The 22,078-nt window shown below is 44.3% G+C and overlaps 1 protein-coding gene and 2 pseudogenes across 1 annotated transcript in view; 2 read left to right on the top strand and 1 right to left on the bottom strand.

Moving 5' to 3' along the window:
* Positions 1–240: 240 nt before the first annotated feature.
* LOC142461647 (centromere protein R pseudogene) lies at positions 241–923 on the bottom strand (annotated as a pseudogene).
* A 4,108-nt stretch (positions 924–5,031) lies between these two features.
* Positions 5,032–22,078, top strand: part of MPHOSPH8 (M-phase phosphoprotein 8) — a 42,171-nt gene continuing 25,124 nt past the window's right edge. The window contains exon 1 of the mRNA XM_075562867.1: positions 5,032–5,337. Coding sequence (XP_075418982.1) covers positions 5,119–5,337 — 219 coding nt within the window. The 5' untranslated portion in view covers positions 5,032–5,118. The remainder of the gene's footprint in view (positions 5,338–22,078) is intronic.
* On the top strand, positions 19,522–21,717 carry LOC142461189 (polyhomeotic-like protein 2 pseudogene; annotated as a pseudogene).

The raw sequence follows: 22,078 nt of genomic DNA, 5'->3' as shown, positions 1-22,078 counted from the left end.
TGAATTACTAGATGATTGTTTTATTTTTTAACCATTTTCAAAAATGCTTTATTAAGTTCATCCACAACCCTAAGCGCATAAACAAACATACGTGATACAGAATATAAGTCAAGATCCTCCTGTACATGTTGACTTACATTAAAGGGTCAAGAAGAAATGTATTATTTACATTGAGATTATCTATTGCTGTGTGTAGAAAGTTTAAATTAGCTGCAAGCAATTTTATCTAGACATGCACCTGCCAACTGTTACGATCTGGAATTTACTGGGTCGATTGATTGCAAACATTTCTTTGGTTCCTTTAAATATGGTCAGGCAGGTGCAGAAGTTGGTGCTCATAGTGAGTGTCTTTCTTCTAAATGCCTCTCTTGTCGCAGGCTGGCTCTCAGGAACTCATAGTTGACAAGGTGACGTAGTCCTTTTTTAGGAAGTCCTGCACGCTGCTGCTCAAACAGGTTTTTTTCTTTTGCCTTTGTCATTAGCTCTCTGGTTTTCTGCATTTCTCTCTTTAAGAAACACAATGCACAGGATATGCCAATGAGGCTTTCAAGTTCTTTCCTGCTTTTCAGAGCCTTTATACTGGTGAAATTCTGCGTCATCTCTGTGATACTTTCTGGTGATTTTTCAACTTCAGATAATAACATCATGAATTTATCATTTGATGCAGCCTTTTGTCATTCAGGTAACCTGGAACGGAGGTAATTTGATTTCCCCCTCTTTCCATTTGAAGACCGACACCTGTGTTCTTGTTTTTCAGAACTTGTGGGCGAAGCAAATGGACTCATTTGCCAGGTCCCAGTTGTTGGAGAAAAACTTGCAAGACTTTTTTTTTTCTGGATGTTTGAAGGCTCAAATGAATTTTCTGCTATCAGATTTTCTAATTTCAGTGATCTTTTAAAAGGCTTTTCGAGAGTCAGGGGAGCGCGGCCACCACCGGGTCAAACAAACCGAGCTCCCTCCCGGGGGTGGAGACGTGGCATCGGGAAACCCTAGATGCTTGTTATAATTAGAAGTTTACCCAAAAAAAAGTTCACAAGCTTTTTAAAAAGAAATGACCTAAAAAACAGAAAGATCTACCTATATTCAGGTCTGCTAAATAGTGCGCTCACTTTTTCTTTATAAGAAACAGACAATGCCCGTCTGTCCTTGTGTCTCTACACAGTTCTTCGTGTACTTCTTTCTTACTTTCAACTTACTTCTAAGCTAGATTTCTTTATAGAAAGACAAAATAAAATTTCCCTTAGAATGCAAAAAAAGAAACACACAAAGGCAATGTTTCAAGGATTCATTAATGATATATTTATTTGATACTGTCAAAACTTCACTCCTCTGAGTAAGTTTACATTAACATTAAATAGCATTAGGCAACAATTGGTGTTTTTTTTTTTACATTGAAAGAACAAAAACATTTTTTTTTCTAATTACTAGTTTGGAAATCAAACTCATTCTTTGAATAGTTCACTTCCAGATGAAGGGTAGATTAGATTTACCAAACTACATGATCTTTAAAAAAGGATGATACTCAGGCATCATTTCTTGGATCATTATAAACTCCAGACAAGTTGACACTTCATGGGAAGTCATATAAGGGGGAATCCTCCCATCTCCCCCAAAATAAAAAAAAAAAAGCACTGCTAGGCGGAGGTTTTGTAGTACACATTTTCTCCACTAGGTGAGCATTGAGCAACTTGCTCTGAGTTAGTGAATCCAGTTGCATCACCAGGGAAGGTTCTCTGGTCATAGTGAATTTTTTTCATAAAAGCAGTTTCGCTCAAACCTTGTTTTTTTTGTGATGGCCAATTTAAGAGAACAGTGTGCCACTGGAACATTTTGTTTCCTGCTCAGGAAAAATGCCGTAGAAACTGTTATAAGGTTGAACACGGTTTATAAGAACAGTGCTATAGGAAAAACTCAAGTGTAAGAGTGGTTTTCTTGCTTCAAAAAAGGTGAAATGTAGATGGCTGACAAACCTCGCTCTGGACATCTGTCAACTTCTCAAATGGATGAAAATGTCGACTTGTAGTGCTTTGGTGTTCGTCCCTCCAGGTCAGACTATTAGTCAAGCTTTCTATTTAGAGGTTCTGAAAAGATTATGTGACAGTGTGCAGCAAAAAAAAAAAAAGGCCCGATTTGTGGCAGACATGGTACTGGTTTTGCCACCATGATAATTCACTTGCTCATGCAGCCATCTCAGTGGGCTAGTTTATGGGAAAAAAACAGCATGCCTCTCTTATCCCCACCTTACTCACCTGATCTTTCTCTGTGAGGCTTCTTTTTGTTTCTGCAAATGAAGAATGACATGAAAGGACAGCAACTTGATGACACAGAAGAGATAAAGAAAAAAAAATGAGGGAGGTGCTGTCAGCCATCCAAACAGATGAGTTTGAAAAATGTCTCCAAGAATGGAATTGCAGATATGACAAATTATGGGTAATGGAGACTACTTTGAAGGTGATGAGGTTGTTTTGTACAAAAATTTAAACACACAGCTTTGAAAAAAAATTCCAGGTTTTTTGGGGTACCCCCTTGTATAACCTAAACTTACTTCCTATTTTGTAGTTCTGAAGTTATAAAGTTTTCAGGGGCTACATCATCCAAACTGGGAGCCGGGTCCTTCTTCCTTGTCTTAGTCAGAAAGCTCCGCTGAAACCTGTTAACTTTGGGTGAATTTGCTGACAATTGAAATACCAGTAATGGTTTCCAGAGAACACACAAAGCCACCTCAGTATGACAAACTGGCAAAAAAGAAGACCATCAACAAAATGGATTGACAGTCACTGCAACAATGGGCATGGGGTGAGAACAATTGCGAGGATAGCGCAGGACCATGCAGTGTATCGTTCTAGTGTGCATAGCATCACTGTGGGTGAGAACCAACTCGATGACACTTAATATTCTTGAGTTAGCCTAATGCATGCCATCTTTGCTTTGTTTCTTATCCTGGCTTTTGTGGAAAATAAACTTTTTTTCATGACTTTCTATAGAAGTGGTTTTCAACCTTCCTAATGCCACGACCCTTTAATACAGTTCCTTATGTTGCGGTGACCCCCAACCATAAAATTATTTTCATTGCTACTTCATAACTGTCATTTTGCTACTGTGATGATTCATAATGTAAATATCTGATACGTAGGATGTATTTTCATTGTTTCAAATTGAACATAATTAAAGCATAATGATTAATCACAAAAACAATATGTAATTCTATATTGTGAAATGTTTATTTCTAATTACAAATAAATGAAATTTTGTCTTGAACCCTGGTGTAACATGGGTAACAGTCTTCACACCGGGTACTTCATATGTGGGGTATCTGCGTGTGGGCGGACCTGCCTGGAAACAGACAGAGGAGCAATGTCTCAGTTCCCAAGACAATCAGAACTGTGTTTTCTGGTGGTCTTGGGCGCTCCCTGTGAAAATGTCGTTCTACCCCCAAAGGGGTAGAGACCCAAAGGTGGAGGAGACCCATTGTTCTATGGTATCTGAATAATTTGGCCTGGGGAGTCTTCTAAGGTTACTCTACCCATAAGGCCATTAAGACATCCAAGATTTGTTTCTCATTACCTGTCAATTAATACTCAGTGACCACATAGGACACAGAACTGCCTCAGTGGATTTTCAAGAATAAATCTTTATGGGAGCAGAAAGCATCTTTCTCCTATGGTTTTGAACTGACTATGTGACCAGGGATCCTTTGAGACTATGTTACATGTTTTCTATATTCTTTGTGAATCTGAAATACAGTTTAATAACTAACCAGCTAAACTTAGCTTCTATAATTTTTGCTTCCGCTTGATTGTCTCAAAAACCAGGTACAATAGTCTTAGTTCTACAAATAGTTTTTTTCTTTGAATGAGTACTATTAAAATTGTTGCCTTGTGTCTTAGCCCTCTATGTTTTCTTAAGCAATGTTCTATCAGTTTTTTAATCGATATAGGTAAACCTTCCATGTATTTTAATCCCAGCTTTCATATATGTGTGCATGTATGTCTGTGCCATCAAGTCGGTTCCAACTCATTGCTATCCTATGCACAACAGAATGAAACACTGCTCACTCATGAGCCATCCTCACAATTGTTCTTAGACTGTCTACCCATCTCCTTAAAAGGCCTAACCAAGCATGATGTCCTTCTCCAGGGACTGGCCTCTCTGACAACATGCGAGGAAGTCTCACCATCCTTGCCCCTAGGAGCACTCTGGACTTACTTCTTCCATGACACATGGTTGTTCTTTTGGCAGGCCATGGTATTTTCTACATTCCTCTCCAACACAATTCAAATGCATCTATTCTTCTTCAGTCTTCTTTATTTAATGTCCAACTTTCACATGCGTATTGAAGCAACTGAAAATACCTGGCTTGAATGAGGTGCATTTGAGTTCTAAAAGTGATACTCACACCTCCCACCCTCCTACTGGTTGGGGAGTGGTAGTAATCTACATCTAATGCCCTCTGCCTGGGGGCAAGGCTGTTCAGCTAAATGGTCAGAAATAAATTCAATGGAGAACGAATCCATGTGCACACTCAAAAATGGATTTAGGATTTTCACTGCAAACCACAGCCTTCTGTACACTCAGTGCTCAGAATTTTAAACTCTAATATGCGCCAGTCAAGTCTTCCCCGGGCTGCAGTTGTATCCTCTGGGTCGCCCCTCCATCCTCAGGGCTGCAGCGGAAGTTCTTAGCCCTCTCCCGGGACGCCAACAGTCGAAGTATTTTCGCCACCAATAAGCTTCTTCCCACCGATTTGCTCCTCGCCGACCTCTCCCTGAGGGCCGAAGCCCCCACCTTCCCGTTCCCGCGGGGACTCCGCATCAGCCCCACTTCCTCTGTTATTCCGTCGCCTTCCCAAATCCAGATCTGGGACCTACACACGAGCTTCCGGCTGCTCCGAGCCCTTGGCCCGCCCACTTCCGGTAGCTCCACGGACGCAGGCGCGCTGACCTGTACAGTGATTGGCTCCTGACCCGTGTCACTCCGGGCGCAGGCTCCTCGCCATTGGTGGGTTTCCCCCACCGCCTTGTCGCTCGCAGTCGCGGATAGGCGCCAATAACCGGCGTGGGGAGACACCTGGGGCCTTGCGTCACAGCCCGCTTCTCTCCCGCGGTTTGCGGACCCCGAATGATGGCGGCTGCTCCGGCTGCAGAAGAAGGCATTGCCACTACAGCCCCTGTTCCGGGTGTGGACGGCCATGGCGAGCCTCCTGAAGGAGATGGGTTGGGGACCGTGAGCGAGGAGACGGACGCGCTCGAGAAAGGAGCGGAGGCCTTTGGGGACAGCGAGGAAGATGAAGAGGACGTGTTCGAGGTGGAGAAGATCTTGGACATGAAGACCGAGGGGGTACGTGCGAGGCCTGGGAGACGGGCGAGGCGGTCCTGGCCGCCCTTCGTCCTCCCCGGGCTGGAGGTGACACCGTCGGCCCCCCTCGGGCTGTGACGAAGGGAAGGGGCTGAGCGGGTGGAGCTGGAGAGGCCGAAGGTAGCGGTGGAGGTTTTCGTTATCCCCCAAAGGCATTCATTCTCAGACTCCCCCGTGTGTAGAGCTCGGTGGAGGACTGCGGGCAGAGAAGATGGTAACCCTCTGAGAATCCGCCAGATGGAAAAAATAGCATGTGCGTCGTTGTAATTAAAACAAAATAGAAAACCCCAGAAATATGTTTAAAATGAAAAGGAAAATAAAACGTTTCCCAACACGAGGAAACAGGCCATTTTTTACAGAGTGCTCCGATATCGAGGTTAACAACAACAACAAAAGGCAAGTAAGGGCCCACAGCTGAGGTATTTCTGAGCGGCCAACATCGACGAAGTTGCAGTCGGCAGTATTTGAGTTGAACGTTCTTGCCTGAGTTACTTCCTTGAAAAGAGGTGGATGACAACATGCCTGACCATAAGTTTCCAGCACTATTTTAAAAATACAATCAGAGGCCCTAGCCTGTCAATCTTCCCAGGTGCAGACAACTTCATTTTTCCTCCGTGGAGCCCTTGGTGGATTCGATCTCATCTCTTGTTAGCAGCCTAACGCTTTCACGCCTGCATCACCAGGGCCCCTTTCCTATGTTTGAAACCACTGCCATCAAGTGCATTCCGTCTAGTAGTGACAGCTGAGATTCTACATCATTATGAAGCAATCACCCTCATCTTTCTCCTGAGGAGCAGCTGGTGGTTTTGAACCACTGACCTTTAGGTTGGCAGCCCAACGTTTACCCTTGGGCTCCTTCCTAAGTACAAGGTACTGAAAAAAGTACAGGAGTCAGAAAGATAACACTGTCTGAAGGCCTAAGATTATAGCTAGTGGATTGCAAATTGGACTGCTAACTACAAGGTCAGCATTTCTAATCCACCAGCTGCTCCAAAAGTGAAAGATGAGGCAGTCTGCCCCCTTAATGACTTACCCTATCTAGAGTCGCTATATTTACCCTATATGAGTTAGAGTCAACTAGATGTCAGTGGGTTTTGGTTTGGTTTGGGGGAGTGGGGAGCTGAGGGTAAAGGTATAGCTTAGCCACAAAAGCTACCTGTTTAACACTATGTCTGATGTCTCTACAAACAGAATAATCTCTTAGCATTGGTCAGTTCTAAGCAAAAAGTTGAAAGAAGTAGAGCAAGGTGGGCCAAACTGCATTTCCTATAGAAATTATTTGTGTCCAAGTCAAAGATTCAGTGGAAAATTTTTACAGAAGTCACTGCCTATATTGTCCTGTTGAGTAGAAAATATTGTACTTTCTGCAGGAAAAAGTACCAAATAGAGTCAATTTGGATAAGAAGGACTTGGACCTAGACCATAGCAAGAAATTTCATTCATAAAAAGAGCCTTAGTTTTGGAATGCTTGTTCTCAGAACATAAGAAGGGAGAAAACATAATACAGTTAGCAGAAGCATACACAGTCATAGAAGTGGAATGACATTTCCAAATGGACCCTGGGCTATATCTGTGAAGGTATGTGTCTGGCAGTTTTAAAGGATGTTTTGGTGGAAAAGGTGAATTAGGGATGCGAGGATCAGAAGGGTGCTAACAACTAGTGAGGGTTTCCTTGGTTGTCAGTACTTAGAAACATGATTGAGGCCACTGCTGGGTGCTGGAAAGAGTGATAGCAAAATAATGTATCTTTCCACATCGCATCCACACCATCATTCCAGTCGTTTTGAAAACCATGATTCATTTTCCAGTTTTGAAATCTTAAGGAATTCCCTTTTATCTGCACAATACGTTTCTTTTTTTCTTTTTTCTTTTTGGATGGCACTTAAAGCGTTCAGAATCTGAGCAGTATCCCTCAAGCTGTACATGAAATGATTCTAGCCACACGGTATATTCTCATCATGCTCCTGACCAGGCCTGTTCTCCTCCATCTCTCAGTGAGATCTCCTTCAGTCTGTCAAGACTCCGCAAACCAAAATGACCAAAATGACCGTCATTTCTGAAGAGGGAGAAGCTTCGTCATCAGTGCCCTTTCACAATGGGTCTAGACCCGTGTTAGCATTTATGGCTTTATGGTTCTTTATATGTTTGGACTGTGGCTTTAATACAGGGAATATGATTTTTAAATGATTTTTATGATTAATCTTTTATCATTGATATGTAGTTTAATGCCTAGCCTGACAATGAGCGCCTACCCATAGCCTTTGTCGTGGAGCTGATTCTGACACAGGATGATTAAATGAGGGAATTGACTATGGTATGGAGGCTGGATAAGGGGGAAGGGAGGGACAATAGAAAAATCTGTTTTGAGTAGATGGATGTGAGGTGACTAAAGGGTTTCTCATGGTGGCCTTTATGTCCCACTCTTTAAAATTGCTATTTGGCATTTGTTATCTGTTCCCTTGTATTAGGTCCCTGGGAAGCACAAATGGTTTGTACTTGACCACTAACCTAGGAGCCTTGGTGGTGGTCTGGTACACATTGGGCTCCTGCTCCAAGGTCATCTGTTCAACCATCAGGTTCATGGAGAATGACGACTTTGACGGGCTTTAGGCTCCCATTAAAAGTTACAGTCTTGGAAACTCAAGGGGGCAGTTCTACCCTGTCCTATAGATTACTACGAATCGACATTGATTCAGTGGCATTGAGTTTCGTTTCAGACTTTTACTCTCCTAAAGGTATCCAGGGCTATCACCTAAGAAAGGCCTGGCAATCTGCTTGCATAAAGAGTGTTGGGGCCAAAGAGGACGGAGGCCACCCACCCCCTGCCCTCCCCTGCCCCAAACCCAACACCTTGAGGCCAACAGACTTTATTTGGCTTTATTTAGTAAAATGTTAAAATAAATAAATACAAATTGATCAGCTAAAAAAGAAAGAAATGATTCCAACACAGAGTAACTTTAAAATTGTGGCTAGAACTTCCCGGAGGTTTCTTGCACTGTAACTATGTGTGGGCATAGAAACTTTGTCTTTCTCCAGTGAAATGACTGATAGTTTCAAAGTACTGACCCAGCAGGTAGCTCACGGTACTACCATTGCTCCATTGTCCATGATAAGTTTGTGATAAGAATTGTACGAGCCCCCAATAAAATGATTTTTTTAAAAACCTGAAAAAAAAAAAAGAATAGAGTCAAGAACATACTCTGGAGCAATTCTCTCTAACACCAAGGACCATCATGATTTAGAGTCAAATCCGTCATAATTGGGTTTGAAAGTGTTTTTGTTGTTGTCAGTTTGCCTTATCTTATTCATGTAAGAAACGTTTTTAGATCAACAACTGTGTGCCGGGTTCTTCGTGAGGTCCAGAGGATGTGTTGAGAATTGAAGCATACACAGTTGCTGATACTGAAAAGTTGTGTCAAGTTGTAGATAATTAAAATGTAGTGCCATTATATCATTATTGGGAGGGATACAATAAAGTTAGTAATATTTTATGCATAGTCTTCCCAAATATAAAAACCTTAAGGTCGAGGAGCTGATGCCACGGGCTTACATGGAGAGCAAATGTTTTGAGAATGATGAGGGCAACGAATGTACAAATGTGCTTTACACAATTGATGTATGTATGGATTGTGATAAGAGTTGTATGAGCCCCCAATAAAATGATTTAAAAACCTTGAGGTGATAGGAGGATCCAATTTTCAACTGTTTTATGCATTTAACACAGTGCTTGGCATGTAGAAAATATTTAGTTAGGAAAGTAATATTTTCCAGATTAAGATGGTTTCCCCATTCATAGAAAATTTCATTTTGTCAGCCCTACAGAATTCCAAGCACTATACCTAAACCCTCATGTTTTAGTCAAAAGTGGTTGAAACTCAGAAACTTACATCTGTAAGGCATTAAAGGAAAGTTACACTTTAGGAATATAAAATAACAGTTACTTAGGGGCTTGGATTTTTCTGTGCACTTATAAATAAATGATCTGTAAGATGAAAAATATTATTTCCTCTAAAAGGACTGTGACAAACCAGGGGGAGGGGTGGGGCAAACCTGCTGCCCTGGAGTCCTACTTTTGATTCCTGGCTACCTGGTGTATTGCAGAGTAGACCTGCTCCAAAGGGTGATCCTTATCTTTGCTGTAATCTTTACAGAAGCAGACCACCAACCCTTTTGTGGTGCCCTTGGGTGGGTTTCAAACACCAGCCTCTACGTTAGTAGTCAAGGGCAACAGTTGATGCCACCAATGACTGCAGGACTGTGGCAGCATTTGTATATGAAATGGTAAAGAAATACGGCAGGTCCTACTCAATGCTGCTGTCTAGCCAGCCAGTGCATCATACGAGAAATGGAGAAACAATAAGAATCATAGTAGGGGTTTCTTAGGACTCCTTGTAGTCTGAGGTTTAAAAATTCATCAGAAACACTTAATAATTGACTCACTTTGCATCAACTTAGACATATTTGACTGTCAATGGTATGAGTGAGTATAAATAAGTGACCTAGATATTCTGAAAATATATTCAGACACCATTACAATTTATAATTTACTTAGGGTAAAAAAGAATAAGCAAAAATATTAAATTCTATTAGAACTGTGTTAGTCTGAGTAGACTAGAGAAACAAATCCAGGGAGACACGTGTGTAAAAAAAGAGCTTTATATACAAGAGCAGTTGAATATTGAAAAACATCCCAGCCCAGTCCAGATCAAGTCCATAAGTCTGATATTAACCCTTAAGTCCAATACCAATCTATAAAATCCTCTTCAGACTCATCACATGCAATAATGCAGAATGCAGGAAAATCGCAGGCCAATAGGTGGGAAGTCTTGTAAATCCAGTGGTGGTGTAAGCATCTCAGTGTTGGCAGGGGTCTCCATGTGGCTTCTCCAGGTCCAGGGTTCTGGCTGCATAAGGGTGGGTCCATGTGGCTTCTCAGGGATATCTCGCAAGGAGTGAGCAGAGAGAGAGTGTGTCTCCACCCTCCAAGGAGGAAATGCAGGAATTCCCAGAATCCTCAGGGGAAGGCCCTGCCCACACAGAGACCTCATGGCTATACAATGATTGACAGACTAGATTCCACCCCTTCACTCGTAATCCTCTCAAATTGACAGCAGATTATATAACTACCACAAGAACAAACAAATCTGTCTTGGAAGTAGTACAGCAAGAAAGCTCCTTTGGAGGCAAGGATGGTAAGACTTCGTCCCATGTACTTTGAATGTGTTGTCAGGAGAGACCAGTCCCCAGAAAACGGACATCATGCTTGATAAAGTATATGGCCAGGGAAAAAGAAGAAGCCCCTCAACAAGATGGATGGACACAGTGGCTGTGACAATGGCTCACACATGAAAACAAGTGTGAGGGTGGTGCAGGATCGGGCAGTGTTTCATTGTATTGTACATGGGATCACTCTGAGGTGGACCCGACTCCGTGGCACCTAAAAACAAACAAACATTAGGGAAGTTAATAGGATACCAAAGTCAAGATCGGTAAACTGAGGATATTGATCCACAGTCATACTTCTCCTCGGCCAGGAGCCAAGTCTCTGGTCCTCAGCCACGTGGTGTCTTGGCCTCTGCCTCCATGAACCAGGAAGCCTACCCGTTGCTCTGCTTCACAGGCCCATAGTCTCGGCACTCCTCTGTTCTGTCCATGGTTTCTTTGCCTTGACCTGTTATCAGCCTGGCTCCTTTGCTCTGTCTTAGTATCTGTGATAGGATTCTATCTATCCTTCAAGGAAATCCAATCAATACAACTATTATTCAGATTTAAGTAGCAACCCCAAAAGATAGTGATGAAGAAATTAAAGAATTCTACCAACATCGTCATCCAGAAATTGATCAAATATTCTGACAAGATGCACTGATAAGTGTTGGCGTTTGAAATCCAAAAGTTGTAAACAGGATGGTCTTGATAAAAGAAACAAAGCTGAAGATGGAATGATAGAAACTTGCAAGATCAACAACTTGTTCATAAAAGCAAATGCCTTTTTCAACAACACAAAAGATGGCTATACACATGGACTTCTCCAGAAATCACATTGTCTACATCTGTGAGCAGAGAAGATGGAGAAGCTCAATATCAGCAGCTAACAACAGGCCAGGGGCCAACTGTGCAACAGACCATCAATTGCTCATAAACAACCAGATTAAATTCATACAAGTCCACGAGAGCCAAAATATGACCTTGAGTCTATCCCACCTGAATTCTGAGACCATTTCAATAACATGACACATTGAACACTAATGACAGAAGACCTAATGAGCTTTGGAAGGACATGGGAACATCACGAAGAAAGCAAAAGGTCATTAAGAAGGAGGTACGAAAGAAAAGATCAAAGTGGATGTCAGAAAAGTTGTGAAACTGGCTCTTAACTGTGGAGTAGCTAAAGCAGCTGGAAGTGATGAAGTCAAGGAGCGGAACAAAGATTTCCAAAGGACAGTTTGAGAAGACAAAGTGAAGTACTACAGTGAAATGTGCAAAGACCTGGAGTTGGAAAGCCAAAAGGGAAGAACAAGCTCAGCATATCTTACACTGAAAGAACTCCAAAAGTCCAAAAGATTCTGTAGGCAAAATATGGAATGATGCAGGAAACATCAAAAGAAGATGGAAAGAGTACACAGCGTCACTGCACCAAAAAGAACTGGCCAACAGTCAACCGTTTCAGAAGGTGTCAAATAAGCAAGAACCAATGGTGCTGAAGGAAGACGTCCAAGCTGCACTGAAAGCATTCGCCCAAAGCAAGCCTCCAGGAATTGATGGACTCCCCAATTAAATATTCCACAAGCCGATGAAGCGCTGGAAGTACTTACTTACCTACGATAGGAAATTTGGAAGACCGCTACTGGAAGAGATCCTTATGTGTACCCATTCCAAAGATAGGTGACCCAACAGAATACTCAAATTACAGAATAATATCATCAATAACATGCAAGTAAAAGTTTGCTGAACATCATCCAACAACTGTTGGAGCAGTACCTTGCCAGGGAACTGCCAGAAGTTCAGGCCGGATTTAGAAGAGGATGTGGAACAATTAATATCATTGCTGATGTCAGATGGATCTTGGCTGAAAGATGTTTGCTTGTGTTTATTCACTATGCGAAGGCATTCGACTATGTGGATCATGACAAACTATGGATAATCTTAAGAAGATTGAGAATTCCAGAATACATGATTAGTGCTCGTGGGAAACGTACGTGCATCAAGAAGCAGTTGTGTGAACAAGGGCATACTACATGATTTAAAATCAAGAAAGGTGTGCGGCAGGGCTGTATCTCTCACCATACTTCAACCCCTATGCTGAGCAAGTAGAGCAGCTGGGTTATATGAAGAATAGTGTGGTACCCGGATTGGAGGAAGACATATTATGTACAACCTTTGATACACGGGTGACACAACCTTGCTGAAAGAGGAACACTTGAAGCATTTGCAGGTGAAGATTAAGGATTGGACCATTCCACATGGATTGCAACTCACTATAAAGAACGCCACAATTCTCACAACTGGGCCAATAGGTAACATCCTAAGTGGAGAAAGAATAAGCGTCAAGGGTTTTGTCTTGCTTGGAACCACAAGCAGTGTTCATGGGGCGGTAGTCAGGGCCCAAACGATGCGTTCCACTTGGTAAATCTGTGGCATACGACCTCTTTAGTGTTGAAAAGGAAGGGGGTTACTCTGAGGATGAAGGTGCCCGTGACCCAAGCCATGGTATTTTTCCCTGGCCTCATAGGCGTGTGAAAGTTGGGTTTTGAAAAAAAGTCTGAAGGTAGATTTATTTGTTTGTTTGAACTATGGCCTTGGTAAAGAATGTTGAAAGTACCATGGGCTGCCAAAAGAACCAGCTGACCTGTCTTGGATGAAATACAGCCAGAATGCTCCCTAGAGGCAAGGATGGCAAGATTTCACCTCACTATTTCGAATGTGATCAGAAGACAGCTGTGCCTGGAAATGGACATCATGCTCGATAAAGTGCAAAGGCAGCCACAAGAGGAAGGGCCTCGAGGAGAGGGTTGATACAGAGGCTACAGCAGCGAGCGCTCGCGTGAGGGTGAGCGGGACCAGGCAGTGCCTGCTTTGTCCCGTTGTGCATGGGGTAAGAACTGCCTCGGCGGCACGGAGCAACAGACAGTTCTGGTGAGGGGTTCAAAGACGTCTGGAGAGTTGACATGCTTTTTTCTTTTTATTAAAGCCTACCATGGCATCCGTAGCAGGATGTTGCTAGACTTGTGTGTGTTATATGTTCTTTGCGTGAAGCTTTAAAATAAAATGATGAGTATGTGGTTGGACAGTGGAGGAAGGAAGGGTGGCGCTTTATGTTGTAGTAAGGCACTTGTGTGAGTTCTGGCAGGAAGCAGGCCAAAGGAGCAGCGTCTGTCGTCCTCTCAGAAAAGAACTGGACCGTGCGTGGAGGAGCGCAGAGCTGATCAGAACTTTTCCATTGCACCTGTGAGGGCCTTCCCGTTTCACAGGCTTTCTTCTCTGTAAACTCACACCCACCGCTCGAAACAAGAAACTAAATGTGTTGCCATCAACCCGAGGCCAACCCCATAGGACCCGGTTAGAACTGCCCCTGTGAGTTTTTGAGGCACTTCTGAGGAAAGACTGGTGGTTTGGAACTGCCAATTTTGCGCATTGCAGCCCAACACATACCCACTATGGCACCAGGACTCCTCTAGCTCTGTAAGGGGGAAGCACAAATTAGCACTGTCAGCATGAGCTGACCCAAGCTAATGAGGCTGAATCAGACATGGCCTACCCTACGGGTTTGCCCATAGCACCCTCTGCTTCTCAGCAGAGTTCAATAATTTATGCAATAGCCACACAGAACTCCAGACAGTATGGTTATGGGATTTATTGAGGAGATTAGTAAGATTACAGACTCTCAGAGTACATGTTTTACTAACACTTGGTATTATCAGTCCTAGTTTTAGTCAATAGTTGTAATACTAGCATCTTGTGGTTTTGATTTGTATTTCCCTAAGGTCCAGGGTTGGTAACCGGTGTTAAATATTGAGTGCCTTTCCACATGGTTAGCGGCCTTTTGCTTACCCTCTTTCATGAAATGCCTGTCCACATCCTTTTTCTGGAGTGCCTTTATTGATTTATCTGAATTCATGTCCTTGGTGGCGAATGTGTTACAAATCTCTTTCCCACTGTCTTTGGTGAATCAAATTACTGATCCTGGTCTCGACACTGAATGCCTTTTGGTCTGTGTTGATACTTCTTTCCCTAAGCAAAGATTGTCCACTGTTTTTGCACCTGTTGTGTGTGTTTAATGTAGGGTCAGGATTCATTTTTACCTCAACGCATGTTCAGTTGTCCTGCCACCATTGTTTTTTTGTTTTTTTTTAATTGCCCTCTTGAACTGAAGTTCCACGATATCGTATCAATTAGCTTTTAAAATCGGTCTGATTCCACTAATCTGTTTGCCTACCACTGTATAGGCTAAGGCCACCCTCTTGACATAGCCATATAATCTTGATATCGGATTGAATAAAATTTCCCTTTCTTGCTATTTCGCAATGGTGTCCTGGCTATTTTTGTCTCATTGCATTTCCGTATTAATTTTATAATCAACTTATCAATTTTGATACACAAATTATTGAGATTTTATAAATTAGAATGTGCATCAAATAGATATAGGATCAGTTTAAAACTATTGCTACAAAATCATAGAAACCTTTATTAAACACACTGTCAAAATGTGAAGTGATTATTTCTCAACATATCTTCCACTTAGATCTGTATACTTTTAAAAATTTTATCGGGGTTTGTACAGCTCTTATCACAATCCACGTATACATCTATTGTGTCAAGCACATTTGTACATTTGTTACCATCATCATTTTCAAAACATTTTCTTTCTACTTCAGCCCTTGGTATCAGCTCATTTCTCCCCTCTTCATGAACCCTTGATGATTTATAAATTTTTTTCATGTTTAACACTGACCACTGTTCCCCTTCACCCATTTTCCTGTTGTACATCCACCTGGGAAGGGGTTATATGTAGTTCCTTAAGATTGGTTCCCCTTTCTGCCCTCATCTTCCCCTTACCCTCTTGATATTGCTACTCTCATTATTGGTCCTAAGGGGTTTGTTGTCCTGGATTCCATGTATTGCAAGCTCTTATCTGTACCAGTGAACATGCTCTGATAAGCTGGATTTGTAAGGTAGAATTGGGTTCATGATAGAGGAAAGTTGTATGTTTTGTCTGTGCTATACTGCACCCTAACAGGCTCATCTCTTCCTTGTGAACCTTCTGTAAGGGGATGTCCAATTGTCTACAGATGGGCTTTGGGTCTCACTCAGCACTCCCCCTCATTCACATTGTTAAGATTTTTTTGTTTGGGTCTTTGATGACTGATACCTGATCCCATCAACACCTCATGATCATGCAGGCTGGTGTGCTTCTTCCATGTGGGCTTTGTTACTTCCCAGCTAGATCGCCACTTGTTTGTCTTCAAGCCTTTAAGACCCCAGACACTTACCTTTTGACAACCGGGCACCATCAGTTTTCTTCACCACATTTGTTTATGGACCCATTTGTCTTCAGCGATTGTGTCAGGAAGGTGAGCATCATGGAATGCCAGGTTATTAGAACAAAGTGTTCTTGCATTGAGGGAGTACTTGAGTAGAGGCCCAATGTCTGTCAGCAACCTTAATTCTTAACATATATAAATATGTTTACATATGTACATGCCTGTATTGAGACTTCTATAAATGTCTATAAATGTCCTTTGCCTCCTACTTCTTTTCTCTATTTCCTTTTACTTTCCTCTTGTCCCACCATCATGTTCAGCCTTCATTTGGGTTTCACTAATTCCTCTCAGTTACATTGCCCTTGGTCAAGCCCCACCAGGTATCCTATGCACTCCTTGCCATCGATTTTAGATCTGTCAACTTCTGTAGTGTACATCTCCAACCCTTCCCTGAACAATCTACACTCTTTGATTTACACCACATTCAAACAGCATTTTGGGCATTGACCAGACTCATATCATGCCCCTTTTAAATGTTTTTTCAAGTTTGGGCAACAAAGAAAAAGTCTTGACGGGGCAGCATCAGGTTACATGGTAGATGGGATAAGGTTTCCCAGTGAAATTCTCATAAGACAGTCCTTGCTACACTTAAAGCATGAGCCGGTGCACTGTTGTGTTGGAAAAACATTTCTCAGGACAATTTTCCTGACCTTTTCCTACCATTGCTGTTTTCAGTTTTCTGGAAATTTATTTATGATGAGTCCGCAGGATTTCCCTGTACCCTTTAGAATTCCCAGGTACAGTCCCCTTAACCTTCTGAGCCGACTTCTCTGCCTTGATTTTTTTAACTGGCCCTTTAGATCAAAGAAGTGTTTTAATCAGACCTTGCTCACTGGACGGTTTTGGTAAATACCATACAGATGGTAAAGACTCATTCTTGGTTGCTATTCGTTCCATAAAAATCTTTGTGGGAGAGAGGGACCAGTCCCCATCCTGGGACATCAAGCCTGAGGGTAACATACTGGCATGGAGCAGTGAACTAACAAAGAAGATGAGGGGATCAGGCCCAAGCCAAGCTATGTTGACCCCTCCCCAGAAGAAGGTAAAACTGAGCTTTGTTGACCCCTCCCCAGAAGAAGGTAATACAGAGGAGAGCACTCAAGGTACAGCCCAGGAAGAGGGGCGGGTCTGTCCAAACCACACAGCGGGGAGAGAGACGAGAACCTCCTCGAGGCCCACAGCCCTGCTTGGAGCAGCCAGTGCACAGAGGACCTTAGGGCCGGCCCCACCAGGAGACACGTTCCCTCACTGACCCATAGTGCTGTGGGGGGCTGCACTGGGGACACTGGTCTGCCCCATGCACAGCGGGGTGAAATGCGAAGGGGTTCAAGGGAAGCAAAGTAACCAAGCCCCAGAGGATTCCTGAAAATAGACTTCTAACTCGAAGGACAGGGCTTGGCACCTCATCAGACCCGATTTGAAAACACTCATAAGGGTCACCGTACAGATCTATCCGGGCTTAAACATTGTTTTTGTTTTCTTTCTCTCTATGTTTATATAAGATAGGCAGAACAAACAATCCCAAGGAGAAAACAATGGGACCGGCAGTCCCAGGAGGACATGGGAGAGGACAGGTTGGGGAGGGGGAGTGGGAGCCACAACCTTAGGGATGTGGGAACAACAGAAGATCTAAAAATGATGGCGAGGAGGCCTGGTGGTGGTTTGATCAAGTGCAATGTATCCAAGAGGAATTACTGAGAGCCGAGTGGAGAGTGAGCATGATAGTGGGACAGGGGGTAGGTAAAGGGAAATAGGAGGAAAGAACTAGGAGGCAAAAGCTATTTTTAGAGGTATAGATATAGGGGTGTGTGTATGTATAGATATAGGGGTGTGTATATATATAGATATAGGGTGTGTGTGTGTATATAAAAGTTTATTTATAATAGAGGAATAGAGGCCAGTGTACATATATTTATATGTTAAAGTATTAAGATAGCAGGCGGACTTGAGCCTTTACTCAAGGCCTCCCTAAACACAAGGAATACTTTGTTCTAATAACCTGGCCTGGCATGCTTTAATACCTTCCCAACACGATCACTGAAGACAAAATGGGTGCATAAATAAATGTGAAGAAAATGGATGATGCCCGGCTATCAAAATATATAGCATCTGGGATCTTACAGGTCTTAAGTTAAACTAGCAGCCTTCTAACAGGGAAGCAAATAAGCCCACATGGAAGAAGCATACCAGACTGTGTGATTATGAGGTGTTGACGGGATCAGGTATCAAGAGATCCAGAGTAGTGTTTCTCAACTTTCCTAATGCCATGACCCTTTAACCCAGTTCCTCATGTTGTGGTGACACCGCCCCCCCCGCAACCATAAAATTATTTTTGTTGTTACTTCATAAATGTAATTCTGCTACTGTTGTGAATTGGGTGACCCCTGTGAAAGGGTCGTTTGACACCCACCCAAAGGGTCACGATCCACAGGTTGAGAACCGCTGATCCAGACGAAACAATTATATCGATGTGAATGAGGGTAGTTGGAGTGGAGACCCAAAGCCCGTCAGTAGACAATTGGACATCCCCCCACAGAAGGGTTTACAAGGCAGGGACGATTCAACCAGGGTGCAGTATAGCACATTCCATTCCTCTAGTTCCTCAATGCTTCCTCTCCCCACTACCATGACCCACTTCTACCTCACAAATCCGGCTAGACCAGAGGACACACATTGGTACAGTTAAGAGCTCTCGACACATGAAATCCAGGACAGATAAACCCCTCAGGAACAGTAGTGGGAGTAGCGATCTCATGAGGGTAGGAGGCTGGCAGGGGGTGGAGAAAGGGAACCCATCACAAGGTTGGATATATAGTCCACCCCTCAGGGGGACGAGACTAACAGAAATGTGGGTAAAGGGAGACAATGGACAGTGTAAGATATGAAATAACAATAATATATAATTGATCAAGGATTCAGGAGGATGGGGGAGAGAGTGGGGAAAAGGATACCAAGGGCTCAAGTAGAAAGAAAATGGTTTGAGAATGTTGATGGCAACCTATGTACAAGTGTGCTTTATACAGTTGAATGATGGATTGTCATACGATTTGTAAGAGCCCCCCAATAAAATGATTTTTCCCAATAATCTCTGTTAGCTTCAACCTTGCTTAAACCACTGAGCTAGCTGTTGTTCATCAGGCATGATTTTGATGGCCATTGAGCTGAAAGCTAGCTTAGGTGAAAGAAAACGTGTCCTTGAAATTGAAAATGCCAAGCCATGTGAGAATCCAACTCCAGTAGCTCTGGCATCCGTGCTAACTGTACGGTTTTCCAGTTTCTGCACTTCAGCCACAGTGCTTCCTTTGTGAAGGTTGACAGTAGCCCCCCTATTGGCTCAACTTTAAGAGCTCCTCAACCTTCTTTAAAACAGTTGATTCATCTGAAAAGCGTAGGACGAGGACAGTGCTCATAAACTTGATGCAATGTTTCAGTGATTTGAGAAGATGGCCACTTTTTTTATTAAAAAAAATAGCTATTAGCCCTGACCTCAAAATAGTTTCTTTTTTACTCTCTTGGCACAAAAAGTATCCTTTTTAAAAATGCCCCCCCCCTTGACGCCGGCCAGGCCGGTACGGTCGGGTGCGCCGCGGCAGCCCCGGGCCCCGGCTCGGAGGCTCCCGGCGGAGAGGAGGCGGCCCGCCCGGGCCCGGGACCCCGCGCGAGGCGGCGCCCGGCCGAGGGGCTGTGTAGGCCCCGCCCGGCCAGGCCCAGCCGGGCCCTGGACAGAGCCAGGGCAGGGCATTGTTCATGCACTGAGCGACCTCAGCAGCCCCGGCATGACCTCAGGGAACGGAAACTCTGCCTCCAGCATCACTGGCACTGCCCCCCAGAATGGTGGGACGCTCGTCCCTGCTGGTGGGAAACCTCAAGAAGAAGTATGCACAGGGGTTCTTGCCTGAGAAGCTTCCACAGCAGGATCACACCACCACCACGGACTCCGAGATGGAGGAGCCCTATCTGCAAGAATCCAAAGAGGAGGGTACTCCCCTCAAACTCAAGTGTGAGCTCTGTGGCCGAGTGGACTTTGCCTACAAGTTCAAGCGTTCCAAGCGCTTCTGTTCCATGGCTTGTGCAAAAAGGTACAATGTGGGATGCACCAAACGAGTGGGACTTTTCCACTCGGACCGAAGCAAACTACAGAAGGCAGGAGCCACAACCCACAACCGCCGTCGGGCCAGCAAAGCCAGTCTGCCAACACTTACCAAGGATACCAAGAAGCAGACAACAGGCACTGTACCCCTTTCCGTTACGGCTGCGTTGCAGCTAACACACAGCCAGGAAGACTCCAGCCGTTGCTCAGACAACTCAAGCTACGAGGAGCCTCTGTCGCCCATCTCAGCCAGCTCGTCCACCTCCCGACGGCGGCAAAGCCAGCGGGACCTGGAGCTCCCTGACATGCACATGCGGGACCTGGTGGGCATGGGGCACCACTTCCTGCCAAGTGAGCCCACCAAATGGAACGTAGAAGACGTCTATGAATTCATCCGCTCTCTGCCAGGCTGCCAGGAGATTGCCGAGGAATTCCGTGCCCAGGAGATCGATGGGCAAGCCCTGCTGCTGCTCAAGGAGGACCACCTGATGAGTGCCATGAACATCAAGCTGGGGCCGGCCCTGAAGATCTATGCTCGCATCAGCATGCTCAAGGACTCCTAGGGCCCGGGCCAGACAGACATTCCAGAGGGCCCAGCAGGGGCCATCAGAGGGCAGGGGCTCACTGGGCCTGGCTGGTGAGGAGGTCTTGGCTCTGCCTCAATGGCTCTCAGGGGCCTTTCATGTAAGTGGGAGGGGCAGAGGGAGGTGGCACAGAAGATGGGGCTTTATGCTTGTACATATTGATAGCACTGGCTTCCTCCAAAGTCCCGGTCCTTTAGCCCTACTCTCCTCCCCTCCCTGTGTTCCCCACTTTCAAGGGGGTATATGGTCAGGGCTCCCCAACCTCTGTTGGGTTCTTCCAAGGGCAGCCAGCAGGCCTGGAAAGAGGCCTTGAAAGCCCTTGCCTTCCTCCCTCCCTCCCTCTCTCCAGACCTGGTTAACTCTTCCGTTGCCAGCTTCTCCCCCTTCAGCCTGTTTCTGCAGCAACCGGGGTTCCCCTACACCCTCTGCGGGTGGAGAGAGAGAAGCTGCGCCCAGCTTGGCCATGCCTGCTGGCACAGACGCCTTAACGCTGTATGACTGTATAACTGTGGGGCCTGGACTGACTGACGGCGAGAGCCACCCTCTGGCCTCTCCAGGTGTTTTGTAGCAAACAGCCACTTAGTGCTTTGTCCTGGGCTCCGCTCAGCCTCAGGGTGGTGGGGAATAGAGCAGAGAGCTAGCCGTCTCCGTGCCAGAGGCCTCTCACACAGACAATGTTTAGGAGCGTTTCCTAACTTGTCCAGACCTTCCTAAAAGCCCCCCCTCCCCCACCCCTGCTAGCTCACCACAGCAGGAAGGAAGCTTCCATGGGCTGGCCTATGAGCTACGCAGTCCGCCAGCTCACCCTGTGTGCCCAGGGTGGGGACGCAAGAGCTGGTGTTGGCATGGACATGCCCAAGGCAGCCTCTGGTCTCCCACTCCTACGCTCCTTTGCTCTCAATTTTAGACTTCCTGGCAGCAGTTTGAGCTACCTGAGGCAGCAGGGCAGGAGGAGCTAGGGCCTGTCTCTAACTCACCCTGTCCTTTGCAAGCTCCTGGGAGAGGGTGAGATTCTTCCCAGAAAGGGAGTGGGTACCTTTCTTGGCTTGTTCGATCCCCACCCATACCCCAGGCAGGGTTGGAAATGAAGGACTTTTATAAACCTTTTTGTTTTTAAAAAAATAAATCTGTAAAATCGAAAAAAAAAAAAAAAAAAAATGCCCCCTTAGAAACTATGACAAGTGTATTACTAAGAGAACTTTTCCACAGCCATTCACTCATTGCAAAGATGTGCTTAAACACATTTTGGGGTTATTTTTGTTTTGTTTTTAAAAACATTTTGTTTAGACTAAACTCATGCATATATCAATAGAATTCTGGTACGTTTATCCTCATATTTGAGAGGGTTTCAGAAAGTTTGTGGGAAAGTTGGATTAAAGATGACAAAATTTTCCGTGATTTTTAAAGCTTTGTTGTATATAATAGAACATAGATCAAAGTACTTTCCATCTCTCTGGGTAGATTGTTTCTATAGTTCACATTTTTGAAACTCTACACGTTGTTTTTGTAAT

This window comes from Tenrec ecaudatus, chromosome 11, assembly GCF_050624435.1.
Source record: "Tenrec ecaudatus isolate mTenEca1 chromosome 11, mTenEca1.hap1, whole genome shotgun sequence".
NCBI lineage: Eukaryota > Metazoa > Chordata > Mammalia > Afrosoricida > Tenrecidae > Tenrec > Tenrec ecaudatus.
This window is presented reverse-complemented; position numbering and strand designations above follow the sequence as displayed.